Genomic DNA, 20,244 nt, shown 5'->3' on the forward strand with positions numbered 1-20,244 from the left:
CGACACCTGCAGAGGCTGCGCGTACTGGTAACCGACCCTTTTCCTCTCCTGTGGCCTCGTGGCCGCCTGCGGGAGGCGGCGCGGCGCCCGGTCCCTTTCGCCGGCAATCGGAAAGCGGGCGTCCCTCGCCATGACAGAGGTACCGTGGTGGACCCGAGGTGGCTGTTGTTACTGCTTGGTAGTTAAAACAGAACAAAAAGAAAACAAATAAACGACAGCCCCCCTAGAACAGGCACCTGCGTGCTCTGAGGGCTCCTCCTGGGGCTGGGGGTCGAGGCCCACTGTGCCCTGGTGCACTTGGATGTACCCAAGGGCCAGTCGTCTGGGTTCTTAAAAAAGATTAATTTTACTCATTGCACGTATTTCTCCCACTAATTGTGATCAGGGAAACAGTATTCTGATTATTAAGTACACTTTCCCACAGTATTTTTTCAGATCCTTTTGGGAAGTCTCACAATCCTTCCTATAGTGGCTGGGGCTTCTTGGGGGTTTGGTTTTCTCTGGGGACATTTGGTATCTTCTACTGCCTGTGCAGCGAGAAGGACAGGAGACCATAAACTGATCTCAAGGACTCAGGCTTCTCTCTCTTCTTCCCCTTCTCCCAGCTGCAGAAGGAGAGGGCAGAATGGGAGAACTTAAACAAGCTGTTAATGCGTCATGGGTTGAAACCAGTGAGTCTTGTTGCCCCCCAAAGCTGCAGAAATACATCAGGTAAGGGAATGCTTATTTTACAAGTTTTATGTATTTGGAATTAATTAAGCCTAAGTTCATATGCATCTGTAAAGCTGTCATTTCCAAATGGTAGCAGAGATGCAATCTTCAGCTACTAAGAGTCTTTTGTTATGACTTTGCTTATTTTATATATCTCCAGATACAATTGTCTTGGACAGTCAGTCTTCTCTAGGAATAAGGCTTGCACTAAAAACACTGGTGGAAGACACCGACCGACAGCAGAAAATTATGCAGGAGCTTATGGAGGCGAATCGTTCGCTTAGGTAAGACACGGTGGAAGGAACTTAACTGCTAAAGCAAAGCAAAAGTATTACCAGTGTCCACCTCCTGCCCTGTGGCGGTCTTGTCACACCTAAGGTGTAAGACCTTTTTTCCTGAGATTATTCTCCAATATGCAGCAATGTTGGCCTAGTTCTTTTTGAGCTCTTGAGTTATTTCATCTGCTGCTTTTTCCCATATCAGCATATTTCCTGTACTTACTGCCACAGGCTGTTATTGAGTGTCATCAGATAATGTTGTCAGGCTTATGCTTCCTTCACTGTCTTTTGTGAAATGAGTTTAATTTAAACCAAGGTTTGATTTTCTTTTTTCAGAGATGAGATACGACAGGAACGAGGTCGGGCATCTCGACAAGAACAACGGGCTAATGATTTGGAAAATGTGGTGAAAAACATTAAGTCCAAAATTTGTCAGCTGGAAGATGAGACAATAGCTAAAGTTTGCCAGCAACAGAATCAAGTCAAAGAACTTCAGAAAGATCAACAGGTTTCACAGTTAATTCAGATAGTGCTATCTGAGGATTTAAACCTCTGGCTTCTTTTAAAAGCTGTAAAAATATTTACAGTGAAAATAAACACAAGTCTTGGGTCATAGAGTTAATACACTGTTTATAGCTAAGATTTTGCAATCTGTTTAGGATTTTTTGGCAATAACTTAGAAAAATATCTGTATCCTTCTTCCACTGCCTCTTCAAGTATGGCTAAACCCCCAGTAATAAGGCCCCTTGGAACCAAGTGCCTACCTGGGCACGTACAGTACGGTCTTCAGCTTGTGGGTTAGAATAATTTCATAATGCTCCCATTATCTGTTCACAGGCAAAGTATCAACAGCAGCAGGAGAAGCTACAGGAACAGGAGGAGATGATTGCCCATTTGCAGAAGGAGCTGTGCAAAGTTGGGATGGAGGAGCAGCAGCATGTTGCCACTCAAACCAAACTGATTTGTCGATTTTGCAAAAGAGCTCCCAAGTCTCTTCTAGACCAGCAGTAAGCAACATTCTTATTGTGAATGACTGCTACTTTAAAATTGTTTCTTCATTTAATGTAACTGTTCTCAATATTTATATGAAAAAAAAATAGCAGAAGACCTTAGGAGTACAAGCTGAAATATGAATTATTGTAAAGGTGCATGACTGAAATAGTTTTTTCTTGTATAAAAAAATGTGAGCTGGATAAATCCATGGCAGAAATAAAAAAAAAAAAAAAAATACTAGCTACTATCTACACTAGGTGTCAGCAAAGAGAAGGGAATGACACTTCACTCTGGAACTGCAATATCTGCCAGGGTGATCTCTCATCCTGGGATTTTAACATTTTAGAATGTAAATTAAAAATAGGACCAACCAAAGAAAGAAACTCCGACAAACACCATCCTGCAACCTCACCTGGCTAAAAAAATGTTCCCCTTTTGGAAAGCGGTGTTTGCAACTTTGGACTGCAGGCTTCCTGTAGGAAGTTCTGCAAATGTTCCAAGCCTGGTTTCTAGGCCTGGCTAGTGATGGTTACCTGAGAAACGATGAAAAGGGCTGGTGTGTGCACAGCCCTTCTTGTGCCCTCACTGTGTGAGAGGAAGGGTCACTGCATTTGGTTCCCTGTGCTTTCTCTTCTGTCTCTCTGAAACACACAGTCTCTGAGAGCTCAAGAGGCAGGGCAGTTTATTAGCTGTTCAGGTTTTTTGTGGCTGTTTTTTTTTGCAAGCATGCGCTTTGAAAGCACTTCAGTGTCTTTGGAGACAGGTGTTCTTGGGCTACATCTGGGTGCACTTGACCACCTGCAGTGTTCCCTGAGCCCCAGAACTCATGTGCCTCGCTGGGAGGCTTGCTGGGTGAACAGTCCCAAGATGAGGAGACTGTCAGGAGGATTTAGATTTTTTCTCTTCTTTAATGTTTTTGCAACTTCTAGACTAGTAGAGAGGGAATGTCTCTACTTTTCTGCTTTGGACAACTGTGACCACGTTTGTTTGGTATGAGAGAAGCCCCACTATGTGCAGCAGTCGTTTGTGAGGTGCAGTGCAGTTGTGTGAGCTGGCCTGTTAGGTGGGTTGGTCCTGGGATCTTTCAGCCGTGATTTGTTTGAGAGTCTCTGAAATTCAAAGTACTGTTTTTCCTTTCTTCAGGTTCCTTTGTCTAATTGATTATTATGAATCTCAAATTAGTCAAATGAAAAAGGAGCTAAGGTAGGTCTCATCTAATGCTTTATGGGTCTACTGTTCAACATTTTCTTACTCCTTACTGTTCTTAAATGTTATCATGGTAAATATTCAGTATTCCAAATGTCACCAGCATGTAAGAAACAGCAAAGGATTGTAATGGTCATGGAAGTTTGGATTCATGTGGGGAATAACTGTCAGTCAGTCTAAGCAGCTGCTCAGTCAGGAGACCAGGGTATTGGAAGCTACGGGCATTTAGACACTTGAGCTGTAATTCTTCTTTCTTTTTTTTTCTTTCCCCTTTCCTTCTTTTCCTATGGTTCATAGGCAGAATTACTGCATTAGCTGTGCACAGTCAACTGATCCCCCCCTCAACAAAAGGAGTACCAGCTTTTGAGCTCTGTCGTGGTGCCTACATGGTACAAAGCAACAAGCAGATACCTGAGATGTTCCTACAATTTGAGATTATTATCTTGAAAACTGAAAGGGGATTTGCCTGTACTGGAATTTCTCTATGGGAATAAGTGCATTTAATTGGTAAAAGAAACAGCTTCCCAGAAGTAACAGAGCAGTGGATCTCGGGACAGAATTTCTGTTTACTTTGCAGCTTATGGAAACATTATTATATATAACAATTTATTTTTCCTGATAGGCAGTACAAAAAAGATGAAGACCAGGTACAGAGAGAAGCAAAAAGCAAGGAAGAGTTCTTAAATCTAGATGCTACTCCGAACTATAGAGCACTGCTCACGGTATGCAGCTGCTAAGAATGTCAGTGCAGATCTCTAAATGGTAACCCTTCAAGAACCACATCCAAACATACATGTGTTTGATTTCTGTCCCCTTGTTCTTACATCTTCCTAGCTTGTAACCTCTGGGCAGAGTTCACTGTTTGTGCAGAGATTCATGTTGTGAGTTATCTTTGCTGGGGACTGCACAGACCTCCTTAATCACAGGTGCTCCACTGGTGGTCTCATGCAGCAGCCTCTTGATCTTTGTTGACTGTTTTCTCACCTGTGCTGTCTTGCCATATAGGCAGATAGGAACTCTTCTTAACATGTACATACTTTAAATTGTTCAAGCTTGTTGATTGTGGAATGGGTGAAATAAAAGAAATAACACAGTCTTATGTTGCAGTCTTTCCAGAAACAACTAATTGAAACCAAAGCCAGGAATGAACAGCTTTTGCTTGAGAATATAAATCTTAAGAAAGATTTGGAAATAAGGTGAGTAAGGGATAAGTATTGTCCTTTGCAAGGGCACTTCAGTAAGCTTTGCTTTACAAAGAAACTGAACACACCAGCAATGTCAAAGTGTTGTAGGGAATCTGCCTTTAAAAATGATACATAGGAATAAGGTATGGCAGCGACCTTCCCTCCCTACACTGTTAGGAGCAAGAAATGCTCATGATTAGTTTTCTGTTTATTGCTGTTGCCATGTAGAAATGTTGCAGAATTTCATTTCCAGAATCATGTTGTGGCACTGGCAAAGCTTTCTGAATGTTTTTGCTTGGCTGAGTTTCAGGCATACCTTCAAATACAAGACGTGTGATATAGTACTTTTCCTTTTTTGCAGACCAACTTCACAGCAATTAAAACTGTACAAGCATCAAGTGAAGAAACTGAAGAAAACTTTAAAGAAAACTATCCAGTAAGTATATTCAATAACTGATGAAACCTCTGAACTCCATAATGGAAAGATACCCTGCAACCTATAATGTAGACAGTAGCTTATAAAGCACATACCTTACCATGGTTCCTCAGAGCCTGGTTCTGGGCAGCAAATGCTACTCTATCTCCAAAGATGCCCTGTCCATCTCTGATGTGATGGCATGGTCTCCAAATGGGGGCACAGCAGTGTGTCTTTTTGTTTTCATTTTGCTTTTCTGGATTTTATTTGAGGGATACCACAAGCAATATGGACAGAACCAAAGTGTGTGGCGTTCGCTGCTTCTACGAGCCACAAAGCAAGCCACTGGTGACATTATGGGTGATGAATGAGAAAGTATGAGTTGGCAAAATGTTGCAGCTACAGCAGTTAAATCTGTATTATTCTTAGAAATTGACTTATTTTTTTTCCTGAAACATTGCTGAGAAAATACACTGAAGGTGTTAGAGATCCAGTACTGACAAAGTGGTTTTATCTGTAATTTCACTTAATCATTTCTGCATGTGTATGCTGAATGCTAAGTATTTCATAGCCTGAAAAAGACATCACTTGAACTTTTTCAATGTTCTTCAGTGTACATTGTGTATATTTAAATGGTCTTTCTCTCATGCAGTGGGTATGATTTAGATGGTACTTTTAGAGAAAGTCATCTTAGATTCTACAAGAAGTGTAGCTAGCTGTATACAGTAATCCAGAAACGATGTTCAAGGAGAAGCAGATAAAGACTGAGAGCATGGAATTTGACCTGTGTGAGTAAAATTCTGGGCTTTAAATCTTCAGCCATAGTAGGACATTTGGAAACAGAACGACTGTGTATCTGGTGGAGTCCCTTCTAAATTAGTGTGCAGTCTGGAATAACCTTAACCTTGAGACCTGAGGTAACTTAATGTGACTTGCACTGAGTATTAGATTCTTCAGGTAGTTCAGTTTGATGGAATTCTATTGGCAGGCATAATGAAATAGAGCTTTTACTTTTGTAGGGCTAAGTGTATGTGCTCCATACCTGGTTCTTTGATCAAGCTGAAGGTAGTATTTCCTGCTAAGGCAGGAGATGTGTAACCCACCGTGTGTTTTTGGCATGTAGATCTTCGGAGAGTAGTACTGGAGAAAGAACAGAAGAAAAGCAAGAACCCAAGAGTAACTCAGGAGCAGATCAGCTGCAGGCAGTCTGCCAGCAGTACCTACAGGTATGCAAATTTTATCTGTACTGTGTGTATCTAGCACTGTTAAAATGACATGGGAAATTTCTGTCCAACTATGTAAACTGAAGTATGCTCTTTTGAATCTGAGAGTTCATTTGAAGTCCCCTACATGAGATGTGTGATGTTCTGGGTTTGGCAGTTGCTGTAGGCTTGTTCTATCTTAGTGTAAACTACCTGAAAATACAGCAAGGAAGCAGAGGCACTGTTGGCAAACATCAAATCAGTGATTGAGCTGAAGACTTTTTCAGGACAGGGGATTTGTTCAAGGTCTTGGGCAAAACAGCCCCTTATGTTAGGGTTTTAAGCATACCTGAGGAGATAGTGGCTTTTATTTTTCTTTGAACAAAAAGAAAAGCAAATACAATAAAACTTAGCAAAATGTAAACTGTGAAAGTAACAATGCCTCCAGTGGATAAATGTTAAATATCCCTCAAAGGGAAGTTATTTGCATTACTTTTACTTACCTTCTAGCTAGTATATTTTAAAATCTTTGAATCTACTATACATTGAATGCATCTGTAAAATTTATCGATAGTAACTTATTTGAACTATTGGATGTTTAGCCAGTTGTGACTGTGGTGGAGAGGAATCTTTATTACAAAATGTCATCCATATTTGAGCAATACCCTGTTGTTCTGTGTTGAAGGTTTTGTCCCATATTGACGCTGTTTTGCGAAGTCCAAGAGCTCCTCCGTTAATATACAGGCGCAGTAAAGGGCAAGGACAAAATAATGCTAAAGAGAATGGACAGCAGTGTGGATTTGAGCACCTTCCACTTACTGTAGAAATGTGGGCAGATCAGCTGATGGCCCTAAAGGTAAAGCTTTATTGTGCTTGGCTTTATAGTCCTCCTTTAATCTGACCACCCCTCAGCTCTCCCTATGTCTAGGTTGTTTTGTTGGTTTTTTTTCCTGCGTGTAGCTTTTAGTTTTGCCTGACTTGGTGTTAAATTTTAAATAGAATTCTGCTATCCATTTATATACCACTTTAAAACCATAGTAAAGTGAAAAACAGTGTAACTACAGGGCAGAGGTACTCCTCTGTGTACATCATCTGAATGCTTTTGTTCACTGGCTGAGTCCCTAGGAAGATGCTTAAGCTTTAGAGGCTACATACCTCATACACAAATGACAGTGCATTCTCTTTCTGCCTTTTTGTCTTGCCAGAACAGTGACTTTTTGGTAATTTTGTCCAAAACTGTGACCAGCACTTCTTATGTCACTGAAACTATAATATGTGAAGTACTTCAATTTTTAGACTGTAAGTGTTGTTTTTAAATCAAAGAATGTAAGCAAGATACTCTGCTTAAATTCCATGAAAACTAAAACCTTACTGTCTCTAGTACTGGAAAGATTTTGCATATGAGAAACAGAAGATCTGCCTATTTAGATAATAAACCAAATTTTAAGCAGTTACTGAAATAAGTTGTGTCCCCTCCCTTCTTTTAAAAGGATTTGCATAGATCCTTGAGAAAACTGTCTCTGGAATTGGTGCCTTGGCACAGTGCAGATCCACAGGATAACAGGGAGTCCATACGAGTTGAAGACCTGCAGTTCATAGTAGATGCAATTTTGGAAGAAATAGAAAATAAGGAAAAGGTAATTTTTATCAGGGTTTATAATCACAAGTTACTGTGGAACTCTTAGATGGATTCTTCACACAGTGATTAGATTTGCATATTTCAAAGCCTTGTGACGTTTAAGAAACAGCTGTTTGAAGATATTCAGTAATCAAAGACTACTTTAACATAATGGATAAATTCACCTTGGGGAAGGCTGCTTTAATCAAAGTCATTTGACCAACGATGAATTTGCATTGCCCTCTAGTCTCAGATATTATCCCATTTCTTCTGTTTCTCTGTCAGCATCCAGAAAACACAAACGTGCTTATGAAGCGACAAAACTTTTTGAGTATTTTTGGTTTACTGGACATTTGTGTCTGAAAACTCTTTCAAATATTCTTAAATCTGAAGATGTATTTTAAATGTTGTTATTAAATAAGGGAAATCACACCCATTTCTTTTCATAGACTAGTTTTAAGAATGCACAAGAGTAAGAAAGATTGCATGGTTTAAAAGAATCCTTGCTTTGTTAAGCAGTAACATTGACAAGTTACTCTTCCTGCTTGCTCCAGAACAGCCAGGCACCATCCCAACCAACCCTGTCTGCAATAGTCTCTCACTTCCAGAAGCTGTTTGATGTGAGTTCACTGCACGGCGTTTATCCACGCATGAATGAGGTTTACACAAAGCTTGGGGAGATGACCAATGCTATGAGAAATCTCCACGAGCTCCTGGAACTAGGTAAAGACTGGACACCTGGCATTGGTTCAGACCATTTCCAGAGGGGGAAGAGGACAAGTGAAAGGCTCATTTCTTCATAGAAAATATGTTGAGCTGCTGAGAAATGAGTAAGCTGGGTATATTCTTCACTGGGAAGATAAAAGTAGGCTGCTGTCAACTGGCAGCTGAAATAACAAACACTCGTTATTTGTAAGTTGCTGAGGAATACAAGGGAGGCAGAAAAAAGGAGTAATAGAGGACGTGACATTTTTAATTATTTTTTTCCCATAAAGCTTTGTTTCTTCTGAGCTGACTTGGTGATTTTTAACCATCTTTCATTCTCTACTTCAAAGATAATAAGTCTAAGGAAAAAAATAACTCGATCTGTGCTGCAGATTTCTACTTAGTAATTTGTTCAAGTGTAATTATGTCCAGTCCTCAGAAACTTCCATCTTCCACTGCCAAACTTTTACAAAATAAGTTGTTGTTGCATGTCAAAGACTAAGTGCGAGCAGTCAGAGGGATACTTCTTACTTCCCAGTACCCCTTCTCTGCTGGTTTGTACTTCTGGAGAAGAGCAGCAGCTGCTGCTCATGGGTTTAAAGGTTTGGCTGCACTGTAGGGCGTACAGCCCTGGAGCAGGGCTCCTGGCTGCTAAGGTCTCATGTGCCTTGTTCTCAGAGGGAAGCAGTCTTTCCTGCCTGCAGTCAGAGCAGCAGATGAGGAAGCCTCATGGCTCCTTAACTGCAAACCACTGGGTCTCTGAGGATGCCTTCTCTGAGCCTGGTTCTTCTGAAATGGAGGGAGAATAGGACAAGGAGCCTCTTACTTTCAGTCACAGCAGTCAAAGCAGGTAAAATCCAATTAACAAAAGAAGTTCTGGCCGTTAATGAGGTATTTATAGAGGAGGTTCCTTGTTGGCCTAGCTTCTGCCGTGTTACAGGAACCTAATGAAAAACCCTCTCTCTATCATTTCAGTTAGCTGATTTCCAGTGATACCATAGGGTGCACCACCTCTGCTGCATAAACACACAGCTCTGACAAGGTTTTGTAGCTGCTAAAGACTTAGTGAGAGATTCACTGTTTCTAGCTAACATTAGTTGATACTCGACCATAGGTGCTTTGAGAGCTGGAACTTGTCTGCTTAGATGTTTGAAAACTGCATAAAATGTGGGCAGCTACAAGAATTGGATTGTATCTAAAACACTTGCCTGTTACTACTGTTACAAGAAACATCAAGCATTTGTTTTTTCACAGACAGTTCAGCTCCGCCCACTGTGGTAGTGGATACTGTTGGGAAACTGTGTGACATAATTAACGAGAACATCACCAATCAGGTACAGCAGCTTCTGGGGACCCAAGACATCCACAGGTATGTGGGGCTGTCCTATTGGCAGCCCTTCTTCAAACATCAAATGCAGTAATTGAGAGAACTAGCTAAAATAGATACTGAAAGAAACTTTAATCATTTGTTACAAAGTTGGTCAGCTCTACTGCAAAGGAGTTAACACTGCCCTACATGAAGCAAACCTTGAATACTTTCCAAAGGGTAAAGCTGGCAAAGAGAAGGTTCCAAAACGCCTTGTTGGTTTGCACAGATAAGGGGATCAGATCAAGTGAGCCTTAACTGGATGCGTGTCTCCTAAGGAGACAAAGCAAATACTGCACATGGGTGGGGAGGAGAAAGTGTTGCAAGGTTTTGGCTGTAATATTGAAGTGTATTGGTTGCTAAGAGAACGTATACGTCAAGCTGTCTATAAATATTTTGGGAACTGGGCAAATCTTGATAGCATACGTGTACTTGGTAGCAGACTACAGGGGCTCACACTCAGCATGTGCTCTGCCAACACAAAAACTGCAGCAGGCAGCAAGTCTGACACAGGCCAAGTTAACAGTATTAACTCTTTAAACCTTTCTGCACTCCTCAGTTTTAACTAGAGAAAGGCTGCTTAGAAAATACTCCTTAGGCCCACCTCTAGGGCAGTTGTATCAGCCATCCCCCAGCAGGATATTTACCATATATAGGCTGATGTTCCAGTCCAAAAATTACCTGGTGCCATGCAAGGAGGAAAGGAAGGATGTTATACAGAGCATAAATAAGAGATCCTCTTTTGACAGCTAACACTTACTGGCTGCAGGTTTCAGAACTTGAAGATATTTCTGGTGTAGCTGGTTTTATATACCAAGTAGCAGTGTTTTCAGAAAGTCATGAGGCAGTACAGCAGAACAGCTGAGAGAATGAACTTAACAGGCCCTTGCACTTTTTACCTGACAGTCTCACTTGCCCATTTCAGTATCATCAGTAAGCTAGAAGAACACGAGTGCTTCTTTCCACCATTTCAAGCTCTCATTCAAGATCTGCTCCGTCTTCTAGGTGAGTAATATCTGGAGCAGTTGTAATTACCTTCATGCCAACACTTCTTCCTGAAACTTTAAATAGCCAACACATGTTTTGTTTACTCCTGGTGTGCTGAAACACAAAGAGGATGTGAGGAAAGGTGCCAATTTCTACCTCACTCTCCTTCCTTCTGTCTTTCCTCAGGAAGTGACTAAAGTGCTTTTTAATTGAACATGGGGTTGCCTGTATGGAATCATATTCCTTATAAGCTAAATTGACTTTTTTTCAAATTTATTAAAATGTGTGAAGGGTTCTTTTATTCACTAGCTGTAATTTTAAAGTTTAAAGCTGGAATTTTGGCTGAGCTTAAAGATGTTCTAGGTACATAAACCTTACTGTTTTTGCTTTTCATTCTGTTTCAGGGATCAGTAACCTGGATGATATTTTGCCTACTGTGCGAAATTTGAAATTGGTAGCCAGCTAAGAGTTAGCCTGGTCTCCTCTAGGAAGACCTATCTTACCTGTGAACATACCTGTGGATGCACATGATATTACAGCTACCTCTAGCCTCTGTTATCTTAAGAGTTTCAGAATTTTTTATCTAAATAAAATCTGTTGTGTTTTTTCATTTTCCTTAATTCTTGTTTCATGGTCAATTTAAGAAAAACTTACTGTAATTGCTATCAAATGGTCCCCAGAGAGTGAACTGCTATACTCTCCATCAGCCTGGGACACTGAACCCAGCCAGGCATACTGTGGGCACCAAGCATCTGGAATGTTGCTGCCACAGTAAGCAGAATCATCATTTGCCTATCTGAAATGTTGTTTACATTTTCAGATCAGTTTGGCATGTGAACAAATTGTTATTCAGCAAGTATGCCTCCTGGTTAGGGACCAAGGCAGACTAGATTAATTTCATCTAGGCCAAATAAAATACTTGAAACTTACTTCAAGTGGTGGCTGATGGGTTTCCACCTAGCACGCATGTGAAGTTACCATGGTCATATTTTCAAAGTCAGTTTTAGAAAGGCAGAGATCAGGTTTCTTATGCAAGACAATTAGAAATTTATTGTACAGAAACAAGTACACCAAACTTCCAAAAATATTTTGGTCTATTTTGCTCCAATATTAATAAAGCTTACTTTACAAAACTGCTGTTCCTCAGGCAGAAAGCTTTGCCATAAAGGTTTACAAGGTTTTGAAATGTACTGTAACAAAGAACAAAACATGTTAAAGGTGTCACAAACTAAAACCTTAATGATGTCTTGGTGAAATAATCTCCCTGCTTTTGGACGCTCGTTATATACATACTGCAGCTGCTGAGACACTTCTGAACAGTGGAACAACAATTTCTTAGTGTCTCAAAAAACAGCTGCTATTAGAGTCTTAAACAGTTTCTTTCAACAGGTTGTGTAGCCCTTCAGATGAAGAATGATATTTAAAAATGTACTCTTTTCAAAGCACGATGCCTTAATGTTAAAACAACATGAACAGGATCCTGGGGAGGCAAGACTGCCAAGCAACACAGAGACACAGCTGACAGTCTAAAATTTCTCCAGGTACAGCACTTCCTTAAAAGAGTATTCATACTTAAGGGTTCTTTTGGGGAGGTAAGCCAGAAACAGCAAAAATAAAGAGCTTATCATTTAGGGCCAAATTATTCCCAATGTGGGTTTGTTTGCTTGTTTATTTTTTTTTAGTTCAGTGAGAACTAATCTCTGAGTAGAATCATTAAATTTTCTCTCTGAACTGGAGACTGCTCCAAATTTGCAGTGACAGTTCAAAACACATTCATGACAAAAGTGATATGTACATTCATATAAAGCTGAAAAATTAATAACTTATGTACATGAGAAGAAATCAATTTTTCTTGCGCCTACTCCTTGTCAGCTCGTACCTGCAAGACAGACACAGTAAGTAATTAGAGTAGTTTAAGACTTTCTTTAAAGTTTTAACTGGCATAACAGAAAGAACTTGGGTTGCTTTAGTGCTTCAGGCAGCATGGCAAAAGAGGCTTTGGAGGTGGCCTGCAGCTCTCTACCAGGAGCTTTGGAAGTGTCATTTTTGACCTACTCCCAGAAATGCCACGCCCTTGGGGGAGAGACGGACGCCAGCTGGACCACAGGAACATGGTTTGCCCAGCCCACTGGCCAGTGGCAGCTCAGTGCAAGTGTGGCCAGCAAGCTCCTGGGCTACCCACGCTGCATTCCTTGGGCTCTACTATAGGAGAAAGAAAGAACTGCTGCCATTAACTGCAGATGTAGAAAAGAAAAAGATCCTGGTTCTTAATCTCTCCTTCAGACCAGTGCTCAAGACTTAACTCTGAAACACGATGAACGTACAAGGAAAACAGTAGGTAGCTTATAATAGTTTCGATAAATGCTTTGTAATTAAATTTTTATCGTATACATACACTGCTGACCAGAGTATTAATTTAGTTAAGGTCTTTATCCAAGTTAGAATTTCTTGCAAGGTCACTTTAATAAACATAATTCTTTTACTTGTGTGTCCCAGTGGCTTTTATGGTAACTTAAAATATGCTGAAGACTGTAATTGACATATAGGTCTCTTATTAAAACTGTTTCACAGGGCAGGTACTGCACTAGCAGCTGGATTAACATACAATTTAGATAAAACTACCAGATTAGTTCAAGTTAGTCCTGCATTTGCAGGTCAAATGTTTTTCTTGCTCACCACAGCCCATTTACCAGCCCTCCAACAGCAGTCACATAAAGTCCCAGCAAAGCAGCTGGCAGGGTTTGGAAGCACAGGGATGAAAACTTACCATTGTGCAAAGCCTTTTATTAAGTCCTCCTGTGACAAGTCAATCCGCACCTTTAAAAAGCAAATGTTATTTCTCTGTGTGTTATTCAGCGTAGGAATTGATTAGCTAAGCTGAGCACCCCTCCCAGGTCTGACCCACTTCAAAGCTCTGGGGCTGTGGCTCAGGCTGGGGCCACAGGCACTAGCCAGCCTCAGCCCGGCAGATCTTGGCAGCAACACTTGGAAATTCATCTGTCACTGCAAAAGGGATTCCAGTTGACTTCTCACAGAATCAAAGTTGTTCACAGAAAGCGTAAAACACCACTGGCAGATTCTGGGTTTCAATCACACATCCTTCTCAACCTTGTGGTTGCACTGTTGGAGTCATTCCCCAAACGGGCAGCAGTGGATCACAGGAAATGTTTTTATTTCAGGAGCACCTTTCTGAAATGAAGCAGCATGGCACCCGAATCACGTGAAACCACACAAGCTTCCACATGGCTAGAGCCTGATTTCACGTGAAAAGCTGGCAGAAGTTGTTTCCAGATTGCTAGTCCTATGGTGGACACTTGGTTACTAGAACCCCCTCTCAGGACTGCAGGAATCGCTCAGACTGCTCCGCTCTCCTAACTCACTAGTGAAGCTTCTCTACACTTACTTTTCCCAGCTCCTTCCTTTCCTGAGAAATGAACGGCCTGTTGTTTTTCACTGCAACATCCAGTGTCCTTTTCTTGACATCTTCCAAAGATTCAAAAAATTCAAACCTAAAGTTTTGAAAAGGGAGGCTTAAGTCAAAGTCCTGTAAGAATCAGTGATCAGATCACAGTGACAGAACACAGCATCACTGGCCAGAACTTAACAGAGAAGAAAGACACAAAAAAGGCAATTCTACAGTTAGACGTTATTCACATTTTAAGAAATCTCCTCCAGGCCTCTCTCACGAAAGACTACAATGCTGCTGTTCAGACTGCTCACCGTGCCGGGAGAAGGAGGAAAACACTCATCCCTGATGAAATGCTATGAACCATCATTTACGCCCTTCATGGAAGATCAGCATATTTTCCATGCAAATCTTATTACTCAGAGGAAATAGCTAAGCCAAACCCCCAAGTTTACAAAGTAGGCTTACACCACATGAGACAAACGTTGAAACCTGTGGCAATTAAATTTTTAATGCCTCTGATTCATGCCTCTGGCACACATCATCTAATGTCAAGTGAGTTTTGTCCATGCTACATCATTTAAGTTCTGCCCACCTGAATAGCTTTTCCTCAAGTCAAAGTTGTAGAACAGGTAACATGTTTTGGAGCTCAGTGTTGCCCAACCTATTGTACTTAATTGAGGATACAGAGGACACGTCAATACAGAGGAAAAAGATGCTGCTCCTAGCAGCTGCGCTAGATCCATCCATCTGTCCAAAGCGTGGTCCAGACTCAAAAGGCTTCGTATTTCTGCCTTTGACTTTTGGAAAGCTGTCAGAATAAGCATCAGGCAAGGAAGTATGACCAGAAGTGGGCTTTGTGAGGTACCCAAATGGAAAGATTGCTTCTGCAATGACGGGGACTGGCACATGGGGAGGGGAATGTCTGTGTGCAAAGAAGCAAGTGGAGCCTGCAGTACTTTACATAAGCCCTTCCATTATACAGAAACCGTAACTATTTCAGCAGCAATCATAACTGACATTTTCTTACTTCTCATCATATCGGGGGTTCAGAGTTTTCTTCTTAACAGATGTCTTCTTCCTGCTTGCCCATCTTCTATCTGGAAGCAGGTATATACGAACATATGGATCTACTCCACGATTGGAAGAGGGTACTAAGTTTCTGTTAAAAGAAATAGTTTTGACAAACAAGGCAGGTTTTCCCACTGTGCATTTTAATATCTTGTGTTTCTCAGAATCAGGGTTCATGGGCCAAAATCATTTATCTTGGGAGTTGGAATATAAGCAAATAGTACTTTAAGGATGTGAAGCTGAACAAAATTGTCACTACTGAGTGTGTGGCCACTTAACGGGCTTCCCAAATTAACATTTACAAATTCAGTTATAGGTGTTAATCCTTGTTGTCCTGGGATAGTCATGATAGGCATCACATCTATCAGTGTCAAGTACTGTTCAAAGGAAGTTTTGGGTGGGTGAATGTTAAAGTGTCTCTACTGCAGTGAGCACGACTCGCTGGCCACTCTCACAGACCTGCTGCTGGCACTGACCCGAGCCCGTGGTGTCCACCTGCCTGGGCTTAGCAAGCCTGCACAGATGGAAGCCAGCCGACACTAAGGCGTCCTGGCTGGACAGCTCACGCTGCACATGGTTCTGCTCCAGCTTTGCTGGAGGCCCAACCCGGGCTCGGAGCGCTCCTCCCCCTCCCGAGGCGTGGCAGGCACTACCTGCAGCCGTTGACCAGCACAACGAGGCTCTGCCGCACCGACGCGTAGCGCACCGTCAGCTGGATCTCTCCCAGGGGCACCTCGCTCCCGCTGAAAGACAGCCACACAGTCAAAGCTTCCCAGCACAGCAACTGAACACACCACACATGCAGTCCTAGCAGCACGAAAGAGGGCACGAGCTTCAGAAGCTGGTGATATGTTTTCACTCAAACCAACTTGCAGGGCACTCGTTTTCTTCCTGGCATCCTAAGGCTTGCTATCTAGAGAGCAGCTGGGCCACAGAGGTGCCACAGGAACAACACTGGAACAGGCTGCCCAGGGAGGTCATGGAGTCTCCTTCTCTGGAGACTTTCACAGCCCGCTTGGACGTGTTCCTTGTGCAACCTGCTCTAGGTGAACCTGCTTTGGCAGAGGGGTTGGATGAGATGATCTCCAGGGGTCCCTTTCAACCCCTACCATTCTGATTCTGTAACACTCTCCCCATGAGTACCAGTGCTGTCTAGCCTGCCTTCTGTACCAGTACCCAGCTTCAGTTCCACCATATAAATGGCTTAGTTGGCCCACTGTAGGTGGAGCAGTAAAGTACAGGTTAGCATGTTACACAGCTCCTTCAAGGACATCTGTATATGCCAAATGGGACCTTTTTTATGTTTAATTCTGCATGTTATTAGAGAGATTTCAAATCCAAATCATGGCTTTAAAATGTTTTAAAAATGGTTTATAAATGAGGCCCTGTTCAGAGCTAGAGAATTTGCCAGGCCAGAAGTACTAGACTGAACAGCTGGAACTGAGCTTGATGTATAACTGTTCTGATGCTCTCTGAATTGAGATGGACCTTCTTTGCTACTTCAGCTCCTTAAGGACTCTAGTAGCTCCATTCTGTGCCCTAGGAGGCAGATCTGGCTCCCCATCCTCCCCAACGGAGCAGACTACCTGCAGCCTCCCACTCAGCACTGTGGGAAGGACTCACACACACAAGCACACCTATCCACAAAACACCTTGTTTGCAGTGTTGCAAGACTTAAAATTTGTTGGATAAAGCACAGCATCCAAAACTTTAAGCAAACAGATATGCTTCTGAAGAGTTTATGTTCTCAAACTGGGATATTCAGACTTCCAATCCCCGGTTGCTAAAATCATTAGTATTATGTGACCCAGGATATTCTGTGTGAGAGGCTCTTAAACAATAGAAAGCCAACACATGCAAAACCTCTTAGAAAAGCCAAAGAAGTAAATGTTTTTAGTTGACACCTGATCTGAAAATCACCCTGTAATTTACTTTGCTGTTGACTAGAACACTTGAGCCAGTTCCTCCTAAGGTGATTTGAGACCCAAGACTCCAAATGACTCAGCAGTCCTAAATTCAACTGTATGCGACAGCAACCTATAAAACCTAAAGCTTCCCAAGAGAAGAACAAGTCAGCTGGAAGCACCACCTACTTATGAATGTCCAGATTGCTGCTACTTAATTCAAAGCAGGAAGAAGGCAGAGAACCCAGCGAAGCAACACTGGGCGCGATCCTCATCTCCTGTATGACTGGCAACGTGGGCACCTCTGCTGCTCTGGGATGCAATGCTGATGATGGGTTATGCTCTGGATTTTGCTCACACGTTGTCTCACTAAGGCCAGCAACAGTTTCACTTGGCACTGCTGAACTGTCATTTGTGTCTAGGTCTTCTCTGCTGTCCTTTTTCGTCAGGGATTCAAATGCTGCAGAGTCTTTGCTCACTGGAGGTACTTTTGAGACTTCTGGTTTTGGTGGGGAAGCAAGCTTTTGTTGGTTTCCACCCTTCACCATGACATGCACAGGACCTTGCTTCGAGGCATTGACACCAACCTTGACTCTTTGTGGATCGGGCTCTTCAACATTCAAGGCCTAAAAATCATGAGGGAGAGAAATAAGAGCTGCACCCAAAGCACTGGGGTTGATGGCAGCATTACCACCTAGGATGAAATCTCACTACAAAGCTGTAAGAGCAGGAATCTGCCATTAGGGATGAAAGAGGCCTACGGGATTAGCTGTGATGTTCTCTTCCTTTGTCTGGCTGTGTATGTATTTAACAGTAAACACTGATCAAGGGCACAGTGAGAAATCCATTCCCAAGAATCAGACTCCCTCACTGTTTAGCAGCTTTAATTTCCCAGCTTAGATTTTTCTCAGTCCAACAAACACTTCACTGTCATGAGAGGATTTTCAGCAATGACACTGCATTAAATTTCAGGAAGCCTTAGGGATACCTCTCAGCTTCATCACTCACTCTTAATTGCACTTGAAGACCTTGTCACACTTCTACTTTCTACCCTACACCCACTTTTCTTCTCTTTTGCCTGGTTAGAATTGGATGCTTCCGCTTGGGAAGCCGAGTGACTATGGCAAAGAACAACTTACCCTCAACACAAGTTTCATCTTAATGAAGCTGTCTGAACTGGAATGATCCAGCTGAAATCTCTGATCCAGAGTCATGTTTGGGTCCTTAAGTAAGTGGGAGAGACATACCACTGAAGTTCCCAGGACACTATCCCGATCCTTGTCTTTAATCTGTGGGGGGAAAAAAAAAACAAACCACAACTCTTTATAGATGGCAAACTGGACAACATACCATTGGGAACAGCAAAGCAGGATGTATTTCAGACAGAAACCAAAAGTGCCTTATTTACTTTAGGATGTACCATCAAGTATGGTTACTTCCACATGGGTGATGCCAATATTTCAGGAGTGTAACAAATTGCTATCTTTGGAGTAAAAATTCCATTTCTAACTATGCAGGGAAGGAAGGGCCTTAGCTGAACAACTAGGCCCTGGGATTTACTTGATTTCCTTGCTTGCTTTGGGGAAAAGATCCCAGGCAGCCAGGACACCTGATCTAAAGCTTTAGAAGCTCTTTAGGTAATAGATGGTTTAGCCTATTTAACCTCAATAAAGCTTCTAAGTTCAAACCTACTTCTGTAGCCAAGTGAAGAGCCATAGAGCTGGCTGTGACTGCACTGTATGCTAGTGAGATGCAGGATTTCATAATGAGCCAAAATACCAAAGTGAAGAGATAGGACTTTGGTTGATAATTATGAAGGCTGAGATTTCTCACAGAAAAATATTCATGGCTTTACTCCACAGACCTGCACAAAACCTCCTTTGCACTTTGAGACAGAAATGTCCCACGTTTTGAACTAAGATACTATGTGATAGTTGATCCTAGAGCAAAGGTACATACCAGCATGGCCTAACAGAGAACTGCCTGTGCAACAACAGGTGCTTCTTCTTCTACCTTTTAAGTAGGAGGACCCTAGTACAAGCACACAGAAACAACCAGCACTAGAGACCCCATCCACCACAGAGGAGATTTCTTCCTACAGATGTGCACTCAGTCTTCAAAGGAAAGGCTTTTCTCTCACCTCAACATGGAGCGACTGGGAATGAGCACTGTGGACAAAGAAGGTGAAAGCCTGGCCCCATGTGGGATCCTTGCTGAAACTGCAGGTCTGCAACAAGAAGATCGTGGCACATACGTTATTCTGTAAGCAGGAAAGAATACCATGACACTGATCACCGGAGAGGCTCAGGGTGACTCTCTCATTTTATTCAGTGATGCTACACCCCAGCTCTATGGAGAGTGAGATTTCTAGGTCAGAAGCACACAGAAACAAAGTCTCCGGCAAAACCAGAACAAGTTCTGCGGGGCATGGAAATGCTGAAGAACAAGTCTGGTGAGCTGCAGTTGGCCCCAGCCAGTGCTGCCTGGACCAGCAGCCTGCCTCACCTGCACTGAGGCACCGCTCCCTCCCTCCCTCTCTCCCTCCCACCTCTCCACCCAGGGAGCCAGAGTGCTGCTTCCAGCCCGCAGGCACCCCCAGCCCGCTCCCAAAGCTGCGGCGAGCTGGCAGGGAAGGGCAGGAAAGCCAGAGGGGCAGTTTGAGGGTTGTAGAGCTTGTGGGAAGAGTAGGAGGGCACAGCTTCAGCAGCATCCACTTCAAGGATGAAAGAGCATGGACAGCACCCGTGGGAGCTGTGGTTGAGGCTGCTCTGTAAGCCAGCTTCTTCCACCAGGGCATGAGTGCTGGCAGCAAGGGGAAAGGAGCAGGGGAAAGCTGGAAGTCTGACCTAGCTTAGGAGAGACAAGGTGTGGAAAAGGGAAAAGCAAAAGTGTTAAAAATGCAAGCAGAACCCAATGTCTGGATGGAAGAGCTGGAAGAAACAAAGGAAAATAGGTCCCAGTCCCGTACGTTCGTGTGTAGCCAACAGGATTAGTTTCCTATTTTTTGGATGCCCAAAAGAACATAGGGGCACACTCATTCACACCTTGCTGTTGGGCAGCTACTGGGCATACTCATCAGGCAAAAGTAAATATTAAATAATGAAAAAGGAACTCAAAATGAAATGGAGGAGATCAGGATATGTCTCGTCCAGATTAAAAAAAAAAAAAAAAAAAAAAAAAAAAAAAATTAAAAAAAAC

The 20,244-nt window shown here is 42.4% G+C and overlaps 2 protein-coding genes across 2 annotated transcripts in view; one reads left to right on the forward strand and one right to left on the reverse strand.

Moving 5' to 3' along the window:
- The first annotated feature begins 130 nt into the window (after positions 1 to 130).
- Positions 131 to 11,231, forward strand: CEP70 (centrosomal protein 70kDa). The gene is made up of 16 exons (XM_008934989.1): positions 131 to 139; positions 606 to 711; positions 872 to 995; positions 1,326 to 1,518; positions 1,827 to 1,996; positions 3,126 to 3,185; positions 3,811 to 3,910; positions 4,296 to 4,384; positions 4,734 to 4,808; positions 5,911 to 6,013; positions 6,675 to 6,845; positions 7,480 to 7,626; positions 8,162 to 8,330; positions 9,567 to 9,681; positions 10,604 to 10,683; positions 11,070 to 11,231. Exons 1-16 carry the CDS (start codon positions 131 to 133, stop codon positions 11,129 to 11,131), a joined length of 1,773 nt encoding a protein of 590 aa, XP_008933237.1. The 3' UTR covers positions 11,132 to 11,231.
- Positions 11,232 to 12,507: 1,276 nt separating this feature from the next.
- ESYT3 (extended synaptotagmin-like protein 3) overlaps positions 12,508 to 20,244 on the reverse strand; it is a 24,222-nt gene continuing 16,485 nt past the window's right edge. The window contains exons 14-21 of the mRNA XM_008934988.1: positions 19,187 to 19,273; positions 18,186 to 18,335; positions 17,236 to 17,672; positions 15,796 to 15,885; positions 15,102 to 15,233; positions 14,069 to 14,174; positions 13,433 to 13,482; positions 12,508 to 12,544 (exon numbers count right to left, since the gene is read on the reverse strand). Of these exons, the coding sequence (XP_008933236.1) occupies positions 12,508 to 12,544; positions 13,433 to 13,482; positions 14,069 to 14,174; positions 15,102 to 15,233; positions 15,796 to 15,885; positions 17,236 to 17,672; positions 18,186 to 18,335; positions 19,187 to 19,273 (1,089 nt within the window). The remainder of the gene's footprint in view (positions 12,545 to 13,432; positions 13,483 to 14,068; positions 14,175 to 15,101; positions 15,234 to 15,795; positions 15,886 to 17,235; positions 17,673 to 18,185; positions 18,336 to 19,186; positions 19,274 to 20,244) is intronic.

The sequence above is a fragment of the Merops nubicus genome, unplaced genomic scaffold, assembly GCF_000691845.1.
Source record: "Merops nubicus isolate BGI_N331 unplaced genomic scaffold, ASM69184v1 scaffold18542, whole genome shotgun sequence".
NCBI lineage: Eukaryota > Metazoa > Chordata > Aves > Coraciiformes > Meropidae > Merops > Merops nubicus.